This window comes from Schistosoma mansoni, chromosome W (genome assembly GCF_000237925.1).
Source record: "Schistosoma mansoni strain Puerto Rico chromosome W, complete genome".
Lineage (NCBI taxonomy): Eukaryota > Metazoa > Platyhelminthes > Trematoda > Strigeidida > Schistosomatidae > Schistosoma > Schistosoma mansoni.
The window spans coordinates 55,894,077-55,917,254 of NC_031502.1; the positions used below are offsets into that span (position 1 = coordinate 55,894,077).

General features: G+C 36.5%; 1 protein-coding gene across 1 annotated transcript; it reads left to right on the forward strand.

Annotated features, from left to right (window-relative positions):
- Positions 1 to 232: 232 nt before the first annotated feature.
- Smp_162940 (putative amine oxidase) lies at positions 233 to 16,707 on the forward strand (the record flags this gene model as incomplete). Its single annotated transcript, XM_018790234.1, has 8 exons — positions 233 to 445; positions 4,867 to 5,384; positions 5,917 to 6,427; positions 6,539 to 6,673; positions 9,756 to 9,971; positions 11,288 to 11,733; positions 14,235 to 14,930; positions 16,156 to 16,707. The coding sequence occupies exons 1-8, from the start codon at positions 298 to 300 to the stop codon at positions 16,705 to 16,707; spliced, it is 3,222 nt and encodes a 1,073-aa protein (XP_018655597.1). The 5' UTR covers positions 233 to 297.
- Positions 16,708 to 23,178: the final 6,471 nt, after the last annotated feature.

Consider the following 23,178-nt stretch of genomic DNA (forward strand, 5'->3'; position numbering starts at 1 on the left):
CGTTACAGCCAGTTATTCTTTTGACTTGGTTGGTATACACAATTCCTGTCAGTATTTTCTGAACACGGTGAGAAATACATTCAAGGTTCATTTAATCTTACACACTAACGTTCCTCAATACATAAGAGCAGTCCAAAAAGTCTACTCCATGTGGCTTATTGGTCAACAGCTGGTGACATAGTGGTTTATGCTAGCTCAATTCAAAATTGAATTTGTCGCGCACCTGCTTCCCGTGTCAGTGGGGTTTAGTAAGCCACTGGTCTTCGTTTGATTGGCTGGCCAACCGTTAGTACAAACATGTTTGATGTGGTTGTTATCGGTGCAGGTATATCTGGACTGGGAGCTGCCCACCTACTCACTCGGGAATCATATAGTGTTCTAGTATTGGAGGCACGCAATCGTCCAGGCGGCCGAATACATAGCGTGCGCCTACCCTCACTATCAAGTAATTTTTCTCGTATTGTTAATATCGCATAATTAAAGATTAATTAATACTTTGAAATTAAATTTTCTCACATTTATAAAACTCGATTTTCGCAATATAAATAAGAATTCGGTTAATTAATTATAATTATTTAACGACTGGGAACTTTAGTTATTAGATCATCATGGATAGAATCCAGAACTTGCAGTTGTAATAAATAACAGTCCTACTGATTGCACTTAAATATAAATTTAAACTATGAGGTCCAGGTCCCAGTAATCAAAAATACAAACTAGACTTTTTTTCTTCGAATTACGTATGTAATTTACAATTTATTTAATACTTGATAAGTTTGTAAAGAGAGTTTCTTCTCGTAATGGATTTATCAAAAAACCGCAACATCAAAGGATCACATATTTCGGTATGCAATTACACAAATATATGCGCTTAGCATAATAAATGATAACCAAAATCACTGAAGTAGCAGTTATTTATTCTACATATATATTTTTAGTAACTGTCACTTCTGGTTTACTAATTGCATTTTAGCCGTTGATCTCCGTGTACAGTTGTAGCTCTTCTGGATACTTCGACATATACCACGTATTTTCTTAGTAAACAATGCATTAACTAACTTAATTGTTCATCTTTTAAGTGTAATATTTATGATTTCGAATGTAACCTTTCGAAGTTAGATTTTCATTTCAAAATTGCTACCTTATTCTCTTTTCCTTCTGTTACTAAATGTAAGATTTCTCTTCATTAGCTAATGAGGGTGGGCATGGTCTTAAGTAGAATCCTTTCTATACTATAGCCTCTCTTAGTCTTACACTTGATCCTTTTTTAGATAGTATTAACTTGAAGAGGAGAATATTATCATTCAGCGAGTTAACTGACGTTCTAGTAGAGGCTTCACTAGTAAATGCAAGCATGGCTCAACCAATATGTGTTTTTCTCTCGGTTGCATTACCTATATTTGTATTATTACTATGTCACCAGTATTTCTACTGACAAATGAAAGGTTGGAGAACGTTGCTTCAGAGAATAGACATTATGCTTTGTCTGTGCAGTTTGTTTCAAATGACTTACTTTAGTTTGAAAGGAAAATGAAGACTTGTTAACATAAATTGTTTTAAGATACTCGTACTTGACCAACTAGGGTTACAGTCGTTCTGGCACCTAAGTTAGACTGTAAGGTCACCGTTTATTCCTGAAAGAATAGTTTATACACCCTTTCCTACCTACCTTTGTTAGGATATCTGAGCGGCATTACTAACCTGCACACAAACTGTGGCTCAAATTCAAGTAAATAAACTTATGCTTGGTGAGTTAAATTTACAAATAAGATCATACAATTTGTTATGTGAGTATGAGGCAGACGGTCACTGTTCTCTTCAGTTAGTTTTTGCATGCATATTAAAATTTGTCATTATTGTCACTCTTCGTTCCCCCTGCCTTTGCTTACATTCCTTTCATTCCACACAGTTTTAGCTTTTCCTCTAGACCTTCAACTCTACTCACTCTTTAAACCTGACTAAGGTACATTTACTCTCCCAAAATCATACAATGCTTAATTATCCAAAATGTGGAGTCTCTGGCTGTAGATTTAAATAGTTTTTCTTGAGATTTAATTTCATCAGTCACCTGACTTCATTTAATTAGAGTGATAGTTGTCTATTATGTGTAAGTCTGAAAATCCAATTGACAATGCTTGTGTATTTGAACATGGAACAGCTGCATTGGGTTGTAGAACTGGAAACCGGTGTTTAGATTTCACTGTGATACATTCATTTTCCTTATGCCAACTTATTTGGTTTCGTAACGTCCTAGAAACCTACGTACAGACAGATTTTCTTGAAACCTGTACATATCTACAAGTAATTGTGGCTAAGATTGGGGAGCATGGTGCATCCTAGTAATAGCTATACTCCTTAAAAGTCAGATGGTGTACTCATTTATTGTCTTTGTAGTACAGCAAGCAAAAACCCTGCTAATGATTGGTCAGGATGTGCTTAAGGTAACAAAATTCATCAACCTGACTTTATCCACAACTTGAGATTGTTTTCAGTGACATTTTTGCGTTTACTACAGGTTGCCAATCGTCAAAGTTTTCGAAGCTTTACCAACATATCATGGAGCCATGATAGTATTAGTTAAGACTTTAGTTTATTATTCCCTAAATTACTGTTTTATTTTGGGAGCTTTCACGAAACAAATGTGGCTAACATTTGATATATAACGGCTTCGTCTCTGGTATGTTCAATAGAACGAAACACCTTAGTTATTCCTTATTAAGTGTACTACCACTGCGACGTGACCCAGTTACCTATACATCCAAGTCAGTTACAAGTTTACAAGATGAGAAAACCCGATGTAGTTCTTTTATTGTTAGCCAGCTAACATTAATACTTCCCACAGCAAACTACTAGAACATATGCGCAGTTAAATAGTTGGATCAATTCACGTCCACCAGTTGAATAACAGGTGTTGTAGGTTGGCTCTACTTCTAATACTATTACTCTTTTATTGACAATTCATACCTGTTTTCAGTGTTTGTTTCCACTTGCACTACTTGTCATAAGCATGCTACTTTTATTATTTTTTAATGAAAACATTGTCGATGGTTCAAAAACATTACAAAAGTTGCTTTTTAATGAAATAGACTACTTTGCCGTAAGATCATAGCTTACGTTTACTAGCTACGATTGGTATTTCTATGTACTTATTACATGCGCTATAATCCCGGATTTTAGATTCTCAACTTAAGCTACACTCGTTGAAGCATAGTCATACCAACTGGCTACTCAAAACGAAGTAGGTGAAGCGGATGCTCGAACCTGCTACCTCGTGATTAGTAGCCAAATGCTGTAACCACTTAACTATTCCATTTTGGGCTATAGACTAGCCACATACTTGACATTGAGATGAATTTTAGTTATTTGGTGTCATTGTAACCAAGGTTTATAGCGTAAATACCGACAGTTCCCTTTAAGTGACTTCATATACTATTGTTTTGTCTTAGACAATAGATTCTAATACTCTGTTTATCTCACATTAACTCAAACTTGTCTAGTGAAGAATACATAATACATGTCCTAACCATCCTATCTAAGCCTATAAGCTTTTCTCTGAGTTTTAGGTTTATTTGTCTGTCATGTGCCTGCTCATTCAATATGTGCTTATAGTTTTATCTTATTTTGAGAACTGATTTCAGCCTCAACATAGCTCGCTTAATGGTTCTATTACAGATTGACGATAAAGCCTAAACTTTCTAAATCAAACCTCAACTCTTATTCTGTTAATCTTCAATGACCATATTTGATAACCGTGAAACAGCAGCTCAAATTCGATCAATGATGAGGGGTCCGGCTCTTCATCGGTCTTATAATTAGTGCGTTTTATATAATGTCAACGAAATGTTTCCCTGCTATGATTTCGTTGAGTTTAGTCCACTGGAACTAATATAGTTCCTCAGGCAAGCTGACTTCTTCACTTACTCAACTAGTTCACTTTATATGATCAGGTAAGTTTTAGGTTCACACTTATCTTAAAGTAATCATTTCCGCTTGGTAGGTGCTAAAGTTGTGTCAGAAATTTTCAAGTTGTTCTAATATACTCGTATATCTCTGGATTGACAACCTCAAATTCATAGGCTTTGGTTCTGGGTGCTCTGAAAGCTCCTTTGTGATTGTCACAAGAGGATTTTTGTCCTTTCTTACAAACTGGAACGATCAGCAACCGAGACCAGTCAGATAGGATTACATCCAATTCCCAAATTCTAGCTGAGATGTTTGCTAATCTAACAGCTAAACCTGGAGCACTATCCTTAAAATCCTCAGGAGTTAATCTGTCATGTCTTGCTTCTCTCCCTTACTTTAGATTGCTTATAGCCTCAACCTCAATATTGGTTGGAGGACTTACATTAATTCACCATCCAGGTTATTTGAAATAGTGGGTAACTTAAGACCAGTTGAACTGTACTCTACTGTTCTTCACGTAGATCCAATCTCTTGGATTGTGAATGACTAGTAGTACTTTTTTTTCCCGAGACAATCTCATTAACAGTAGTAATTTTAATACCCGTTTCCCTGTTAAGTGAACAGTTGTCTACTGTTACATATCGCTACTGCCTTCTCTATCTGTTCTACTTTCGTAGCCCACCACTGCTTACATTCATTGCGTAGGCTTTTTTCAGTCTACGTTTAAGCTCAAGATCATCCCAGCTGCTAGTCCTCATAAAGATGAATCCTAAAGGCCATTGAGCCGAAATTTCATTCAGCATTATTACTATTGTATTGCTTATGTATTCTTATCAGTCTTGATCTTTACTGTTTTTACTATTGCAGTGTATGTTAACTAATCCTCGATTTCGAATTCATTACTCATCAAGTTAAATTGATAGGTTTTGTACACTTTTGGTGTTTTTTCTCCTCGATCCCTAGCACCTGTTTCTAATGTCCAATCAAGTATCAATCATGATAACCTCAGTACTTATCACTTCCATATTGATGAACAAAAACCTAATACGTCAGTACATGAATCATCCGATTCTGATAGTTCCATGTCATCTCCTTCTCTTCCATCTGGTCACCAATCATTTGATCGTCAACTGGATGATGAAACTAATTCAGATTATTCTGGTCCGATTGATGTTGATCTTGGTGCGAACTATTTAATTGGTTGTTCAAATCGACAAGCTGACCAACCATTATTTCATCTAGCTCGTATGCTACGAATTCCTACAGCTGTTACTGCCGGTGATTTATGCAAAAAATATCGCGGTTGGGAATGTGTAGAAATAGCTAAGTGGCTCAATCATTTTACTCCTAACTTGCCGATAACTCCTGATCAAGTTGCTGATGGTGTATTTCTGTTTGATAAGGTTATTCATCTTACTGTTGATCGCTATATGAAAACAAAATCTAAAACACAATATAATCATTTTGATACTACAGTCAAAGTAAGTATTTAAATACAAATAATTATGCATTATTGTAATCGAAAAAATATAGTTGTAACAACACTTTAGACTGATTCGTTCATTATGCCTACCCTACTCATTGTTTGGTAATATAATGAATGGTTGGACATATATTTAGTTATTTGATGAACGCTGTCATTATTATTATTAACTCATTGCCAGGTACAGATCTATGTCTTTGGCTTTGAGCCATACTCTAAGTGTGAGAGTAAGTTATGCGACGTGGTTGGCTAAACTGAAGTAGATGAAACGAGGTTTGAACCTGAAAATTAGTGGCTGGAAGTCAAACGCTTTAACTACTGAATCACAGCTTGTGTCGGTAGTGAGATACAGGCTTTTTTTCCTATTAGAGCTATGGCAGCTGAGTTGTATCACTTGACTCAACCTTACTCCACCAAAATATTTGTTGACTATTTAAACATTGGTTTGTCATTTCTCATACATTTGTTTACTATATTCTCTGATGTTATCTATGTCTTATGCTTTCTGTCTCTCTTTCCATTCAATCTAGGAACTTTTTGATAAAGCTTTACAAGATATATTTGACACTGAAGCTCAGTTCGGGATTCGTCCTTCTGCTAATTTTCGTGATCATATTGAAGAAGGCATATTCTTATCTATAGTTAGCCGTTACTTAGCTTATGTAAATCCTATAGAACGCTTGCCATTATGCGTTTTAGATGATTTATGTGAGGTGGCCGACTCAAAATGGCAATCAAATATTATTGGTGGAAAATCTAGCATAAATACTGGACGACATGCTTTAAATGAATCATCTTTATTGACTCAACTTGTACAATCCTATCCTACAGTTGATCAACGTAAAGCTTATCATGCTTGGGCAGAACGGAAATTAGATGCTTTAGAAAATAATGAAAAGTCCTCTTTACCATCGATTGCCAAAATTGTATGTGTTAGCTGGGAGGATCGTCTAGTGACTAGTCGATTTAGTGACCTATTGAATCCATTGCTTAAATCCCTAAATATAATCTACAATGCTGTAGTTACGGAAATTGATTGGAGTAGAGCTGGTAATACTACTACTACTACTAATAATAATGATAATAACAGTAATATCAATAATAATGATAACAATAATATTAATGATTATAATACACACCATAGTCGAATAGTAATAAAGGCCAAAGTGAAACGGAAATCCGATTTAACTCAGAATGGTGATGATAATTCGACACTGGATTCTTATGAAGAACAGATTTATGAAGCCAAACATTGTATTATTACTGTTCCAGTTGGTGTGCTAAAAGGTTGGTTGTATTTTATTTTACATATAAATAGCATTAAGTACTTCAAAATGCTTATTTGTTTTTTTATTAAATAATATCTTATTTCTCACTCAATGCTAATCATTTTTCTTTATTAAAAAAAGACGTCAAAAACTTAACAAACGAGGTAGGAGGTGCTTTAAGTGATGTGCCCCCAAATGCCCTGGTACGACCGAGAGTGCAGAGAGTCCGCTCTCCCTCTCCAAATGCTCTCACATGGCCACGCGTATATAGCCTCTGCCATGGAAGTCCTACTCACTGCCTTCTCGCAACATAACTATTGTTTACGAAATTGAGAAGACGAAAAGCGAATGTCCGGCGCTTTAACCGGGTTGCTGAACACGGAAAGTCCACCTATGGGAGTTGGAAAACCCTGATTCTAAACCAATGTTGCACATGGGCTCCAGTATCCTGAGGAAACAAATGAGGTATGAATCAATCGTTGGTCACCGGCTACCATGGGACAGCATCAACTCACGATGCTCCACTGCCTTGTGGATTAGACCTTTAGTCAAAGGCTTGGGTTGTGGTTCCCTAAGAGATCCACCTGCTTCATTTCGGGCACCTGGGCAGTATCACAGCTCTCACAAATCGAATGAGATTTGTGTGGCGCATATATATCTGGTGCCTGTTTGTACCAATATTTATGTGTTTAAATAATAATAGTAATCAAGCACTAAAATGCTCCGATTGTATTGTGCCGTATTTTTACAAACTTTTTTGTGATACCAAAGACAAATGGAGAAAATCACTATGGATGTAGTGATTAATGATGATTCATATGCAATAGGAAATCCAAACTTTCAGTCTAATACTGTCAGTAGAAAATCGAGTATGAATAAACACCCCGTAAGTTGGTCATTTTAGATTAGCTCTGCGTGTATAGTTAATATTTTAAAGTAGATCAACAAAGATCTTATGGTGCTTGAAATTAAGTACGCGGGTTTCGTTTCTTCAGCTGAATATACAAATTCATTGTAAATGAGTCTACAAGCAATATCGTCGCATCTGTAAAAGGTGCCTAACATGAATTGCCCGTACTTCATTGGACTTGAAGAACTTACAACTGGAAGATCTATTCAAACTTAATTGAAAGACTGCAGTGTTGGAGTTGTGCCTCGAGTGGTACTATCTAGGAAATAAGTAGATCATAACAGTAATATCCATCTTGAGATAACTTGATGTAATCTTTATCCCACTCTAAAGGCAGTGGGTGGGGTTGTTAGTAGATATCATTAGGAAGTTAAAAAAAAACATCAGTCAGCCTCTATAACTTCGAACAAATTAATGAATATTTAAAAACTAAAACTAACTATTGCCCAGTACTTATCATGATTATTGCGTAGGCTCTTTATTTAATTTTCATTTCTCATCCTTTTCACAGTCTAAAGATCGAAAAGGCTGTGTTCAAATTTATTAACAGCTAGTGAAACTATCGTAGAAAAAGACTGATCAGTGGGTTGTACTCGTAGAGTCAGACGAATAGAGTGGTTAGTTAGACATTTTAATGAACAGTTCAACTGGTTTCTGTAGGTACCCTCTAGTTATCCACTATAATTTTGGTGGAGTTTCGTTCTCTGAGCTGCAAACTTTGGTCGTGGAGTTTTCATCATTCTTCTGATCAACATCATCAGCACAACGTTCAAGTAAAATTGAATAGGGAATCCACATTTTTGGATTGATCACTTTTAAAATCGAGGCTTCCAGTCTCAGAATCACTTCTACAATAAGTCCTAGTATTGGTAATCCCGTTGGCGTTCCTTGCGTTTGTTCGTAGATTTTATTGTTGAATTGAAGGTACATTATTAGGCACAACTCTATAAGTTCAACTAGAGCTCATACTAAATACGTCCGTTAGACTACTAAGTGCTCTGAACTAAAACCTGATGGCAAAATGTTGTTTCGATCAATTATGCCAAGTATTATCCGTTAAAGTTGTCTGTCTTCCTTAATCTTGTTTATGGATATGATCTTCGAGGTAACATTTTCTCATTTCTCCGATAATAACCTCTCATCCGGGAATTTTCTGGACAACTTACATTATGTAAGCAACGTGGTTCTGTTTAGCACGAATCCCGACATCATACAGAGTTCCTAAAACTTTCAATAGTGTTTCAAAAATGTTTGAAATCCATTTTAACCCTTTCAAATTCCATATGTTTCTTCTGTGTTCAATTTAAAAAATGAGAAGTAAATTATTTTAAAGGTTCGTGCCAATTTCTTGTATTTTGGTAGTTTTATCAACTATGGTGCGTTAGCAACTGACGCATTTTATTACAGATAAAAAATATCTATTATCTCTAATGCCTCATCTCATTGATTCCTTCTTAGTGTACTACTGATTTAAGGTGTGGCTGTTTGAACAGATGCAAAATTGAGCCAGGTTTTGCATTGTTTTTTCTACCTATGTTTTTCTTATGTGTCACCGAATGTGAAATCTGTTCTCAGCTTACAACTGCCTGTATTCATTCTACATCAAATGTTGTACGTGGTTAAGTAGTTCACTTTGACAGCCAACTTTTCGATAACCAAAGCACTCCATATGAGTTGCTACTACTTACTATTTAGCAACTGATTTTGTGTATACTTACTTACTTACATCTGTTACCCTTCGTGGAGCAGTACAGGCCTCCCACCAACTCTCTCCATCCAATTCTGTCCTTTCCAGTTCTTCCCAGTTGCTATTCATTCTTTTGATTTCTGCTTCGAATTTCGACGCAGTATGTTCTTTGGCCTTCCTCTTTTCCGTTCCTCTTAAGGATTCCAAGTTAGCGATTACCTTGTGATGCAGTTTGATGATTTCTGTAATTTATGTCCTATTGCTCCACCGTCGACCATTGTCTTCAGTGACTTACTGCTTCACAACAGATACGGTTGAACTCCACTGATCACAGCTTCTCATTAGAACTCCAGGAAATACCTCTTGAAGCCGTTCAGTGCTTCCAGGTTTTTCATCATGGTCTAGCTTTAATTAACTCATAAATTCAACTATTAAATTACTATAATCTCCACAAAACCCCTTCCTGATAATTACTTTTATTAATTCAATATTTTTACTTCGTAGGTCTTAGTTCGTCTTCAGCAATCACTTTCTATCCGGAATTACCATTGAATAAACGTCAAGCTATTGAACGTTTAGGAATGCCTAGTCAAGGTTCTGCTACACATGAAAAAGTAATTCTACGCTTTAAATATCCTGAACATGTGTTCTGGGATACTGGTGCAGCTCATCTCAAATGTCCTGATCCTCGTTTGCATATTCTAAATTTACATCGTTATGGTAAGTAAACATTTTATTTAGTCAATTTGTATTTATCTTTAAATCTTATTTATCTATTGTTATCAATGTCTTTTGTTTATAACATTCTAGGCTATCGGAAAGAGTATAGATATCAGAATCGACTGATTTGTGTTCATTCCTATTTCTCCCCTGTATTTTCAAAAAAAAGTTGAAATTTTTTTCTCGATATCTATGATGGATAGCTAATTGATCAGTAGAGGTTCTATGTTTATAACCATGTTATCTTGACTATACATTAATGTATTATCTATATAAATTAGTTACTGGGTTACCAGCCAAAGTCATATTACACGATCCTGTGTTGACCATACACTATCGGCAAGGTTAATAGTAAGTTCATGAAGTTCAATATGTTGAAATTTTTGTACACTTTATTCTCTATTTTAGACAGTTGTAGACAATTGATAGGTACTGTTGCTTGATTTACTATTCATTACCGGGGTATATTTATATGCTGTCTTAGACAACCGAATTATTTTCTCTTATCGTTCTGGGCAGTGGATCGGTGGTTCAGGGGTGAAAGCGTTTGACTTTAAAACGCCACCCCATTTACTTCAATTTAGGCAACCACGTAGCATCACCAGGATTCAACTCAAAACCAAGTACATGAATCCGTGCTTGGTAAACGTTTCACCCATGTGTGTTGTCTCAACAAAATGTTAGTTGTATAAGGTAAAAAAGCCAGAAGCTGTTATATTTCTATATTACCTTATGGTTATGTTGGTAACACGGACCTAACTTGTCCAGGGGAATCATGTAATGGACTTTGATTTGTACGTTTTGGGTTCATCTACTTAAATTAAAGCAAGTAGTATCGGAGTCTAGTTATTAATGGATTCGACTGTATCCTAAGTTCGAGCCCCTCCCTTCTAGAATACTTCTTAGGCAAAATAGTTTGATCTTCAAAATTTATATATGTTTGACTATAACTTGGTTTCAGTTAGGTAGCTATTGGAAGACAGAGAAAAATGGGTAGCTGTTTTCTACCCTAAGACTCATCAACGGTGTACACACAATACCAGCTACAGGTTGAAGCCAGGTCACATAGTAAACGCGTTGCCTTTGGACTACTGATTCCGAACTTAATAGACCACATTTTTCAAGCCTGGGTCATTTCTCAATAATGTACTCATTCACGATGTGCTCACCAATAACTAGTTTCGCAAAGGATTCTCTGAAGGTTCTGGCTTTTATATATATGACTAAACAAACTTTCATGTACATCATATGAAGTTTTAATAATACTAGATATTTTTGTTTGCAAATAAGTGTTATCTAATTTATTCAATTCTCAGGCAAACCGGGTGTTTTGTGCGCTCATTTATGGGGAGGATCTGGTCTCCATTCAGCTGGTCGATCGGATAAAGAAATTGTTGATATCATATTAGATTTATTAGACTTAATGTACAGTGGAAAATACAAATCTGATTCTGAAGTATCAGGTCGTAAAATTCCCGACCCAGTGTATTATTTAGTGACCCGTTGGTCTGAAGATCCTTTTGCTTTAGGCGCTTATACTACTGGAGAGCCAGGTAGCTCCGATGCTGACCGGTTAGTCTATTCATTAAGTTTAACTGGTTTGGATGCTAAAAATCAGCTGAAAATTGAACAGAAAGAGGATGTGTTTATTGTTGACGATAGTCTTAGTAGCAATAATTTGAACCTTACTACTGATAATGAGTTGACAATTCCACGTCTTCTGTTTGCTGGTGAAGGGACACTGACAGCTAAAGAAGCCAAGGTAAATTGTGTTTTATTTTTCCCATAAATTGAACATATTTTTAAAGTGAAAACTAGTAATTAAATAAATGTAACTGACTGTTATCGTATAACACAAAGGGGTTTCGTGGAGACTTTAGTAATTTCATATGGTTAAGATCATGAGTCAGTTGAAGCTAAACCACCATGGAAAACCTGGAATCACTGGACGGCCGTTTCGTCCTGTTGTGAGACTCCTCAACAGTGCGCATCCACAATCCCGCCTCGCGGGATTCGAACCCAGGACCTATCAATCTCGCGCTAGAGCACTTAACCGATAGACCACTGAGCCGGCCGGCATCCAACGGTGTTAATGTCTAACTTCAACCAATCCACGAAATTGCGTGACCAACATCCATTGTACTGAGGTAGATACCTGTCTCTACCTGATATGGATTAGCTCCACTGGCCACGACTTCTCACTAGACCTCCAGGAATTACCTCATGGAGCTAGTCACTAGTGAGCATATGATCATAGGGCACTACTGAGGAGTCCCACAATAGGACGAAACGGCCGTCCAGTGCTTCCAGGTTTTCCATGGTGGTCTAGCTGCAACTGACTCATGATCTTAACTATATAAAATGTTATCGTATAGTTTTGTTGTGTTACTGTTTTTTATGAGTAAGGTTAATTCTATCAAGAGAAATGATGTTTTCTATCCCCGAGGTCAAATAAATGGAGTATGGCCTCGAGTTTATCAATATTTGATTAGAAACTAATCACCTAGATAAGTTTACAACAACTCTACATACAAAATATTGAATAGAAGTGTGTTGTTTTAAAGTTCCATGTTTTACAACAAATTGTGTGTATTGGGTAATTCAAATTAAATGGACAGTGTGAATCGATAAATGAGGAAAATCGAAGTATACGCATCCATACCCTTGAAATCTGTACGAACTATTTCAGCGAGTTTTCAATGAATGATGTCTCCCATTTTTTTTAGCATTTCTTATGAAGTCTGTACATTCGTATTCAACTCAAATCAAGTGTTGGTAATTGGTATCATCTTAGCCATGATTATATATTTGCCTAATGACAGTGTAAATGATGCAAGATACAACTGAGTTAGTCGGCGTAAACTCATATTTTCATTGGCTGAATTATACTTCTTTTCTTAAAATACTATACTTAAAAACATTACTGTTCATCTGGTGGCTCAACATCTTACGAGTACTGGTTCAAAGATATGAATGGTCGAATAATTGTAATGTACATGTACATACCTTATGTAGTTTCAAACTAGCATGTAGGAAACTGCATAGTATGTACTTATATTTTACATACTTACGTATTTATTCTCTACACCTTACAAGGCCCCCAAATGCCCTGGTACGGCCGAGAGTGGGGAGATTCAGCTTTCCCTCTCGAACTGCTCTCACATGGCCACGCGTATATAGCCGCTGCTAGGGAAGTCCTACTTACTGCCTTCTCATGGCATAACTTTTGTTTACGAAATAGAGAGGGCGAATGTCTGGCGCTTTAACAGGGTTGGTGGACACGGAAAGTTCACCTAGGAGAGTTGGGAAACCCTGATTCCAAAGGAATGGTGCACATGGGCTCCTGTATCCTGAGGGAACAAATGGCGTAATTACTTTACTTACTTACGACTGTTACCCCCAATGGAGCATAGGCCGCCTACCAGCGTTCTCCAACCCACTCTGTCCTGGGCCTTCTTTTCTAGTTCTATCCGACTTTTGTTCATTTTTGTCATATCTGTCTCTATTTCTCCGCGTAATGTGTTCTTTGGTCTTCCTCTTCTCCTTTGGCCTTCAGGATTACATGTGAGGGCTTGTCTTGTGACGCAGTTGGATGATTTCCTCAAAATGTGCCCAATCCACTCCATAAGGCATAAGTTACAAGGTAGAGTATCATTTTGGGTAGATTCTCATTTGTATCTATATCTTCCTTGATTGTAACCAATCAACTGCTGTATGGAGTCTTTGAATCAGGACAGAAAACAACTGTTCATTATATGCACCATGATTTTCAATATTTCTCCAGCTAATATATCCTTCTGTAACGTAACCAAACTTCACTCTATCTTGTATTATAAGCAAAGATGGATGGTGATTAGCAGTGGAATCCAGGACGTGCGTTTCGTCCTATTTGGGCACATATGCCAAATAGAGACTGACCAGTTGCAGTCCTAACACATCGATGGGAAGATTCAAACAAACAATACTAAATGAGTTTAAACTTCACCCCATCGCACAAGCAAGTGGCTATGAGGACTCAGTGCCTGAGTGGATAACGCGATGGCGTTTGAAGCGAATCGCACGGGGTCCGAGTTACTCCCAGAGTGAACATCAACTCTGAGATGCAGTTACACCCAGTTGACGAGTCGTAAATAGGACGAAATGCGCGTCCTGGATTCCACTGCTAACCACTAATCCCTCTTTGCTTATCTTGTATTATGTTTAATGCTTTGTTCATTTGTTGTATTTGAAATAATGAATTTATTTTTGTTTTTCATTACTTAGGAATGTACTCATGGTGCTTTACAAACTGGAATTGCACGTGCTATTGAATTATTACCATATCTTATGAAATCTAAATCTACTATACCTGATCCATGTATAATACGTGATTTAGAAATTTTACGTATCCATGCCCAATCGAATTTTTCTAGTTTTAGTACTAAATTAGCTAGTTATTTATTTGGTAAAGTACAATTGAATCGTTTATTAAATTGTAATATAGCTAATGGTAAACAATATCGTCGGGTAATTTTAACACGTTCCGCCGAACATACTGCTAAAATTTTATCATATCATACTACTACTAATACTACTAATATTACTGATAATGATGAAAAAATGAATATAAAGTTTGATAATATCAATCATATAATTGCTACAAATACTCCATTCTCAAGATCACCATTCTATGGTTATCGTCGACGTTATAATCATTCATCTAAATCTTGTTGGAATACAGAGAATGAAAATTCTTGTAAATGTTGTTCATATGCTCATATTAATAAACGTTCACGTCTTACTACTACTGGACGTAGAGGAAGAGGTAGAGGGAGAGGGCGAATAAGAGGTTGTACAATTTATAATCAACGTGGTAATTTGAACGCCCAGGTCTCACATGGTTTTATTGTGAAACGACCACGTGGAAGACCACCTAAACGACAAGGACATGCTGCATTACATGCAATTTCTAGAGCACATGTAAGATTTGTATAGTGTGTTATTCTGTTGGCCTGAATGTTCAGGCAAATAACTATTTAATCTTATCAGATAACTCATTTTATTCTTAATTGTGACTCATTAATTAAGTAAATGTTTACGGTCCATACGATGGACATAATATGTAGTTACCAGCAATCTTAGATAACATGACGATATAGTTCCATATACGGACTTGAATCTTGTTTCAACTTTTTGTCACAAGAAACCATTTTTACATTTATTCTGGATATGCCCCCAAATACCCTGGTACGGCCGGGAGTGGGAAGAGTCCGCTCTCCCTCTCGAAATGCTCTCATTTGGCCACGCGTATATAGCCTCTGTCAGGGAAGTCCTACTCGCTGACTTCTCGCATCAGGGGTGTTGCTTACGAAAGTGAGAAGACGAAAAGCGAATGTCGGGTGCTTTAACCGGTTTGGTGGACACGGAAAGTTCACCTAGGGGAGTTGGAAAACCCTGATTCCAAACGAATAGTGCACATGGGCTCCAGTATCCTGAGGGAACAAATGGGGGTATGAATCAATCGTTGGTCACCGGCTACCATGGGACTACATCTCTTTACGATGCTCGACTGCCTTGTGGATCAAATCTTTAGATCAAAGGCTCCGAGTGTGGTCCCCTAAGAAAACCACCTGCTTCGGTTCAGGCACCTGAGCAGTATCACAGCCCCTATCATTTTGTTCTAGTGTGATTATTTCAGTTTTGTGAGAATTTCCAATTAGATCATTTACACAACCAAGTCTTTGTCACTTTTTTCAGTTCACTGTTTAAATAAATTCTTTTAAGCCTAAGTTTCGTCAGTTATTTTTAATGTTAAGACCTCAAATAGGTATATATCTGTTCAATAGACATAAATGAAAGTAAATATTGGTAATTTATTGAACAACACAACTTAAGAGAAATAAAGAAAATACATACGACTGCTTCAATGTAATCAATCCTTAGGTCATTTCATTGATGCCCTGCCTGATGTTTAAGGCGTTCGACTTCCTACCACACCACTCCACCTACATCGGTTTGGAAAACCGGGTAGTACCATTAATCCTCATACCTACAGTCTGGCTCATACCTAAGTATCTCGTCGATTAGTTAGTAAATAAAATCCAATTTTTGTCGGTGTGCATCATATATATGCTGAATCCAACGACACTGGCGTTGTTCATAACTGACTAGTTGTTGATTTGTTTTTTCTTCATTTCTTTTACAGCGTTATTTACGACAAGTGTCATCTAGACTGGCGTATAATCGATATAGATTGGAATCTTCTAATTTATTAGATAAACCATTTAACTCAGTATTACCATCCTCCACGTCATCAACACCAACAGTGTCTGTACGAGGCAGGGGTCGCGGTCGAGGTGGTAAACGAGGTAGACCACGAATACACTTCCCTCGTACTTATGAATCTACTGGTACAAGTTGGGGTAATTATCTATCTGAAGAAGATAGACAAGAAAGTTTATTACAATTAACTAATTTATTAAATGATTTTCAATCACCTACACGGAAATCTAAACATGTCTGTGTAACTATACCACAAGGATTATGTTTAAATACTGAAATTATTGTTCCTAATGGTGACACAACAAAAACATCGATATCAAAAGATGATGGAGTAGAAGAGGATGAAGAAGAACTCCTGTCGCATATTGAAGAAGATAATTCCGTTAATAATGATGATAGGCATCATTATGATTATTCAGTACGTGTTCTTTTCTCTTGCTTTTTTAATGCTCGTATAACGTTTAAATGTTTATAAACTACCGCCCTTTCAATCTTAACTGAGGTTTCTTTCATAATTGACAAAGGAAACCAATGGTTTAGTGATTAAAAGAAGTGTTGATCAATTAGGTTCCATAAACTGTCCTGTCCACTTTGGTGTCAGACAGCTGCGGGTTTTATTAGTAATATTAGCTCTTAAAATAGTCAAGAAATCAGTGGTTAAGGCGTCCAACCATCAGAGTCTCAGTTTCGAATCGCCTCTCCACTGGTTTTGGCTTATGCAACCGGATATATGTTCTTATCCAATCAGCGCTAGTTGATACTTAGAGAAGACTCTTCTCATATAAAAACTATAAATGTAATGACGTTTCTCTTATTTTGCTTCTTACTTTTATCTACCCGTGTTATTTTGGATGTAATTTCGTTCCTGTTCAATCGTGTTCTGATCTGGAGACTTGTCAGTCAGTCAGTCAGTCAGCTACAACGTAAGACCAGGCACACATATACATCGGTCCAAGTTGCCATACCTCATTTGCACGACAAGATCAACATCGAATTCATAGAAGTAGTTAATTTAGTGGTGGTAATATATAAAAGATAGGTTATGTATAAGGATATAGTACAGGAAGGAAGAAAGTTATGAAGCAATTTTAATCTCAAGGTTTAAGGGAAGACAAAGAGTGTATACACTTGTGCCATTGTGATCGATTCTGTGCCATGTCACCCAGAGTCTCCAACCATTGGTTACGATAGTCACGTGGACCCTAACCAAGAAGTTTGTATCTAACAATATGGCTCAGACAATAAGTTAGTGACTTCAAGCTCTGATGCCACGTTTTGGTTTTGCCGCCCTCAACTCTCTTCCATCCATTGCCAATACTAGTCGGCAGTGCGTGTTGTGGTAATCGGTGTTAAGGCATACGTAACATGTGGCTCAACCATCTCAGTCGATGAAGATTCACAACCTCATCAACTGATTTACCATCATTCCCTAATACCCTGCATCTAACATGACTATTAGTTATCCCTCGGTGATCCCAGCAGTTGTGAGCAATATTTCTAAGACATCTGTGGTCACATACTGATAGCTTACGAGTATCTCCTACCCTTAATGGTCACATTTCGTAGCCGTAAAATAGGACAGAGTGTATTGATGTCCAAGAATACTAAGCAATAAGAATAGCTGGATCGTAATAAGAAGAATCATAACACTTAGTCATCTTTTTTTTCTTCTTTTAAGACTAACATCAGATTTCCTAAGTATAATATTCTTTAGAGTTTCAATTGTATTAAGATTTGTTCTGTCCTGAATTATCCATTCTTATAATTTTTGTTTTCAATTTATCCATATAGGGTTTGTCATTGGAGAACAACCATGTGGATGTTATTCAATAGTATTAGTATTAGTATTAGTAGTAGTAATAGTAATAATTATAATTTGATGTATATATTATCATTATTATGTTGATGTGTAAATGTATGTATACTTATATGAGAGTTGTCAGCAGTGGTTGACATCTCATTGCTTCTTTTCATCCGTTTATTCCATCTTTTTTTATTTCTTTGTAAAGAAAGAGGATTCTCTTTATTGTTCGTTTGTTTTTTCTTTTTGGTTTATCACTTATGTTCTAACACCATTCACATTAGTCAATTTTGTTGTTGTTAATGATGATGATGGTGATGATGATTCTCAACTGTACACCAATTGATTGTATCCTTCTTTATGTATATTCACAATGATCAAGATGTATGTGTTGTATGGTATGGTCAAAGCATGCTTTATGATTGTTCCTCCTGTTCTTCTTCTTCTTTTTCGTTCTGTGTACATATTTCTCTTTCTCAATGTGTGTGTGTATGTGTTTTATTCTTTATTATTTTTTTTTACATTTTAAAAGAGAGAATTACTAAATAAAGAATAAAAAGAAAACATATATAAACATACAAGATCTTTTCAATCATCAAAATAGATTATACTGATAAGTTCAATATTGAATTATTTTATAAATATATTCTATTGTAGAACTCCTCAGAGTAGTTCTCATCCACAATCCCCGCCTCACGAGATTCGAATCCAGGATCTATCAATCACGCGCGCAAGCGCTTAACCTCTACACTATTGAGCCGGTATCCAACGGTGGATGCGCAGTACTGAGGAGTCCCATAATAGGACGAAACGGCCATCCAGTGCTTCCAGGTTTTCCATGATGATCTAGCTTTAATTGACTCATGATTTCAACTATAAAATTACTAGAAATCTCCACAAAAAACCTCTTCAAATAATAAAATATCAGTTTGCTTAAATGTCTAGGTAAACCTATTTGTCAATTAGGTAAGTGAACGGAATACACCCATTAAAACAGTAAATAAGAATGATTGATTGAGTGGACAGTTCTCTTTTCTTTGAATTGATTTTCAAAGCTGTACAATCGCAAATTTTATTTATTTATTTATTTGAACACATAAATATTGGTACAAAGGGGCACCAGATATATATGCACCGAAAACAAATCTCATCTGATTTGTGTGAGGGCTGGGATACTACCCGGCTGCCCAGACCGAAACAGGTGGTTTTCTTAGAGGGTCACACCCGGAGACTTCGACATGAAGGTCTTATTCACAAGGCAGTGCAGCATCGTGAGGAGATGCAGTCCCATAGTAGCCGGTGACCAACGATTGATTCATACAACATTTGTTCCTTCAGGATACTGGAGCCCATGTGCAACATTGGTTTCGAATCAGGGTTTTCCAACTCCTGTAGGTGAAGGCGCCGTGTTCACTAACCCGGTTAAAGTGTCGAACATTCACTTTTCGTCCTCTCAATTTCGTAAACAACAGTAATGCCACGAGAAGGCAGTGAGTAGTACTTCCCTGACAGAGGCTATATACGTGTGGCCATATGAGAGCATTTTGAGAGGGAGAATGGACTCTCCCCACTCTCGGCCGTACCAGGGCATTTAGGGGCGCAATCGCAAATACATATATTCTTATTTTTTCAGGATCATAATAATTACTATAATAGTAATGATAATAAACTTCTGGACATAGTGACAGTGAGGTAGAATAAACAAAGGTATTCAGATCTTTTTAAACAGAAAAACTAGTAATGGCCTGATAGTTAATGGCATAATTATTCATCAAAAGATAGTGAAATTATCATTGGGAAAGGATAGCTCAGCATGATAAGATAAAATGTTGAAGCTGAAATGAAATGTAATCAAGAGGATCATAGGAACAGAAATAAACCAGTCGGTTGTAGAAGATTGAAGGGGAAGGAGATGGCTATAAAGGAAGAAGAGTGTGAAAGAAAAAAATTATAAAACATTAAGACCATAGTAGATGAAGAGGTTGTACCAATCTCTTTTGGACATACAATTCTGGTTTTCCCAGATATATGGTTATTGTTTTGGGAATGCTAAAAAGATGTAACGTAGTTTTCCTTGGAAGACTTCTACTCACCTTGTAGATGACTTTGAAAGCAAAGTCTGTCTTGATTGAGTGACTTGTGTTCACAAGGTGTTTGATTATTGAGCCGTTTCCTCGTCTTAGCAACGCCGGGTGATGTTCTTGAATTCTTTTGGATAAGGTACGCATCGAACGACCTATATACCTTGCTCCACATGGGCAGGTAAATTGGTAAAAAGCACATTGAGTTTCTTCACATGCGATAATTTATCTTTAATATTATTATTGAACAATGATTGGCTGGGGAGTACTATTCGTGAAGACTGTCCTTTTTAAAGGGTCAGAAATTCTCTTTTAGACGTCTGTCGATGTTCACGTATAATTTTTTCGACTGAAGTTATTTGTGTACGGTGGTTTCTGTTTTATGTTCTCAATGAATATCGAAGAATGACTGTTTTTGATAAGTATTTCCTGCAAGAGGCCCAGTTTTTCATCTATGACCTCGGGACTACAAATTCTTTCTATTCGTGTAGCGAGTGATATTATGTTTCTCTTTCGACTGTTGGGGACCCAGCTGTTGGCCTTTCCACATGGGTTTCCTGTAGATAGATTTATTTAAACACATAAATATTGGTACAAAGGGGCACCAGATATATATGTGCCACACATACAAGTGGAAGTTCTCTATAGTCGTTTTAAATTGGTTGTTTTCTTGACTAGTCATGAAGCAATCTGCTAGTAATAGACCAAGAGGGGATCCCATTGCTTTGCTGTCCTTTTGTGTATGAATTACGTTAAATGTAAACTGTACATTGCAAATGCAACGTGGTAGTAGTTCCTTCATATAAACTTCCAGTATTCTGATGCTAATCCCATTATTATTCATGTAATTGCAGATAAAACTAATGGTCTATGTGAGTGTGTTATGTCCCTATAAGAATAGTGAATGGTAACTTTGGGATCCATTTATGAACCAATACTATGCATATATTTTTATTGTATAATTGTTAAGTAACTAAACTATTCATATCCAACTTATCATAAGCTTTATTTTAACCTACGAACTATTTTTATACGATTTACTATTCTTGAATTATGCCCTGTCTATCGATTACTATCTCTCTTATTCACAGTCACATTTGGCGTAATCTTGTACAAATGTTGTTTCCTATTTTATGGTATGATGTCTGTTTCGTATATGAACCCAGTATGTTTGAAATGAATAACTCATACCGCAGAAACTGATATTGGTGTTGTGGACTTAGCTGACTGGGGTAGACGGAAAACAGAACCGATAAGTAATCTAGACTGCTCGCACGGGTTTTATGCGTCATTGGTCCGATCGATAAATCGCTGCTCTATAATTGGCGGTATTATCACATTATACATTGACAGGGCATCCAGGCTACAAGTTATAACAGAGTGGAGCGTTAGTGAATGGTGATTTGACATCCAGAGATAGCATAAATATGTCATTTACATTCACTTCTTGTATGTGTTCAATGAATTCAAAAGTATTATGTACGGAGTGCCTACAAATGCGTTTTCTTACGGGTTCTAAAAGATCTGCCAGCCACTTTGGTATAGAGTGATAAGGGGATCCGGACATATCAATAAATGGTCAGAAAGGTAAGCCAGGTTTGTGTATTTTAGGCAGACCATATAAACACTGTATAATTGCATCTTCTTAGCATTACCGAAGCAATAGCCATACATCTGAGATAACCAGAATTGTATGTCCAAAAGAGATTGGTACAACCTCTTCATCTACTATGGTCTTAATGTTTTATAATTTTTTCTTTCACACTCTTCTTCCTTTATAGCCATCTCCTTCCCCTTCAATCTTCTACAACCGACTGGTTTATTTCTGTTCCTATGATCCTCTTGATTACATTTCATTTCAGCTTCAACATTTTATCTTATCATGCTGAGCTATCCTTTCCCAATGATAATTTCTCTATCTATCAGCTAAAACGACTGCAAACGTTTGCTGAGAAAGATAAATTGCAGCTAACAACCGTCGAATAAATGTCATACCTACTTTTTAATCCCCACGAGTAACAGAGATTCGGGTAACTTGTTTCCACGTGACATATTTTGTGCTGTAATCAAACACAGGGTGCTGAATAATGATTGTTATATTTCTTCAACACTGAGACTTCAATCGAATTCAAACTTAGCGGCAAATCAACTGGTATTTCATTACCAAATTTTATAAATGTTATATCTAGAGCTTTGGTTCTTACTATGCCGCGTACTACTAGACTACTTGAACGATAGAACCCGCAACGTCGCAAAAGAGAAGACAAAAGATTAGTAAGTAAGAAATTTATTCCCCAAAACAGTGTCAAAATGTAGTACAGAAATCTCATGTATTTATAGTTATTGGCCGAATGTAAATCATCATTTCGGTTAACAAATAGGTACATAGGGGGTCATTCTTATCCATCCAATAGGGAAGCTACACGTCGACATTCTAGAATATTCTCATAGCAGTGACTGGATGGAATATGTCTGGCTCTTTCTGGGCTTCGTAAGGCTTCCTAGAGTTTACCAACGAGCCGTCCTTACAATAAATCCAGTCAGAAATCTTCACAAAAAATAATTTTTTAATAGCTACCGTTTCCATAAACCTTAGATTACCCGCTTTAGGGTTTCTACTTGAAAATTTGAAAGCTGTTTTAATTGCATGACGATAAGAGAATATAGTTGTCTACTTCACTCATCTACCTAAGATTGATGTTCCAACTATATCAAAAGTGATTAAGGTGAATTCTACCATCTTTAAGTGAATAGCTCGATCATACTCTTTCAAATATGCTTGTTAAGTGAAATGAGAAGTGCATTATCATTTATGCAATATGGAAGGGTAATGTTCATCCTCACGGTAGGTATAGATGTATGATTAGTAAGTATGTTGTCCCAAAGAAACATGACCAAGAAAGATCAACTAAAAAATGCCACTAAACTACATTATACAAATACTCAAGCCGTTACTACACATTTTATAGATTTGTAAAGAAAATATAGTTCATTAGCTTCGTGACCACTTGTTTTACACTGGAACTGTATATATTCATTTAGTATTGCTTGTTTGAATCTTCCC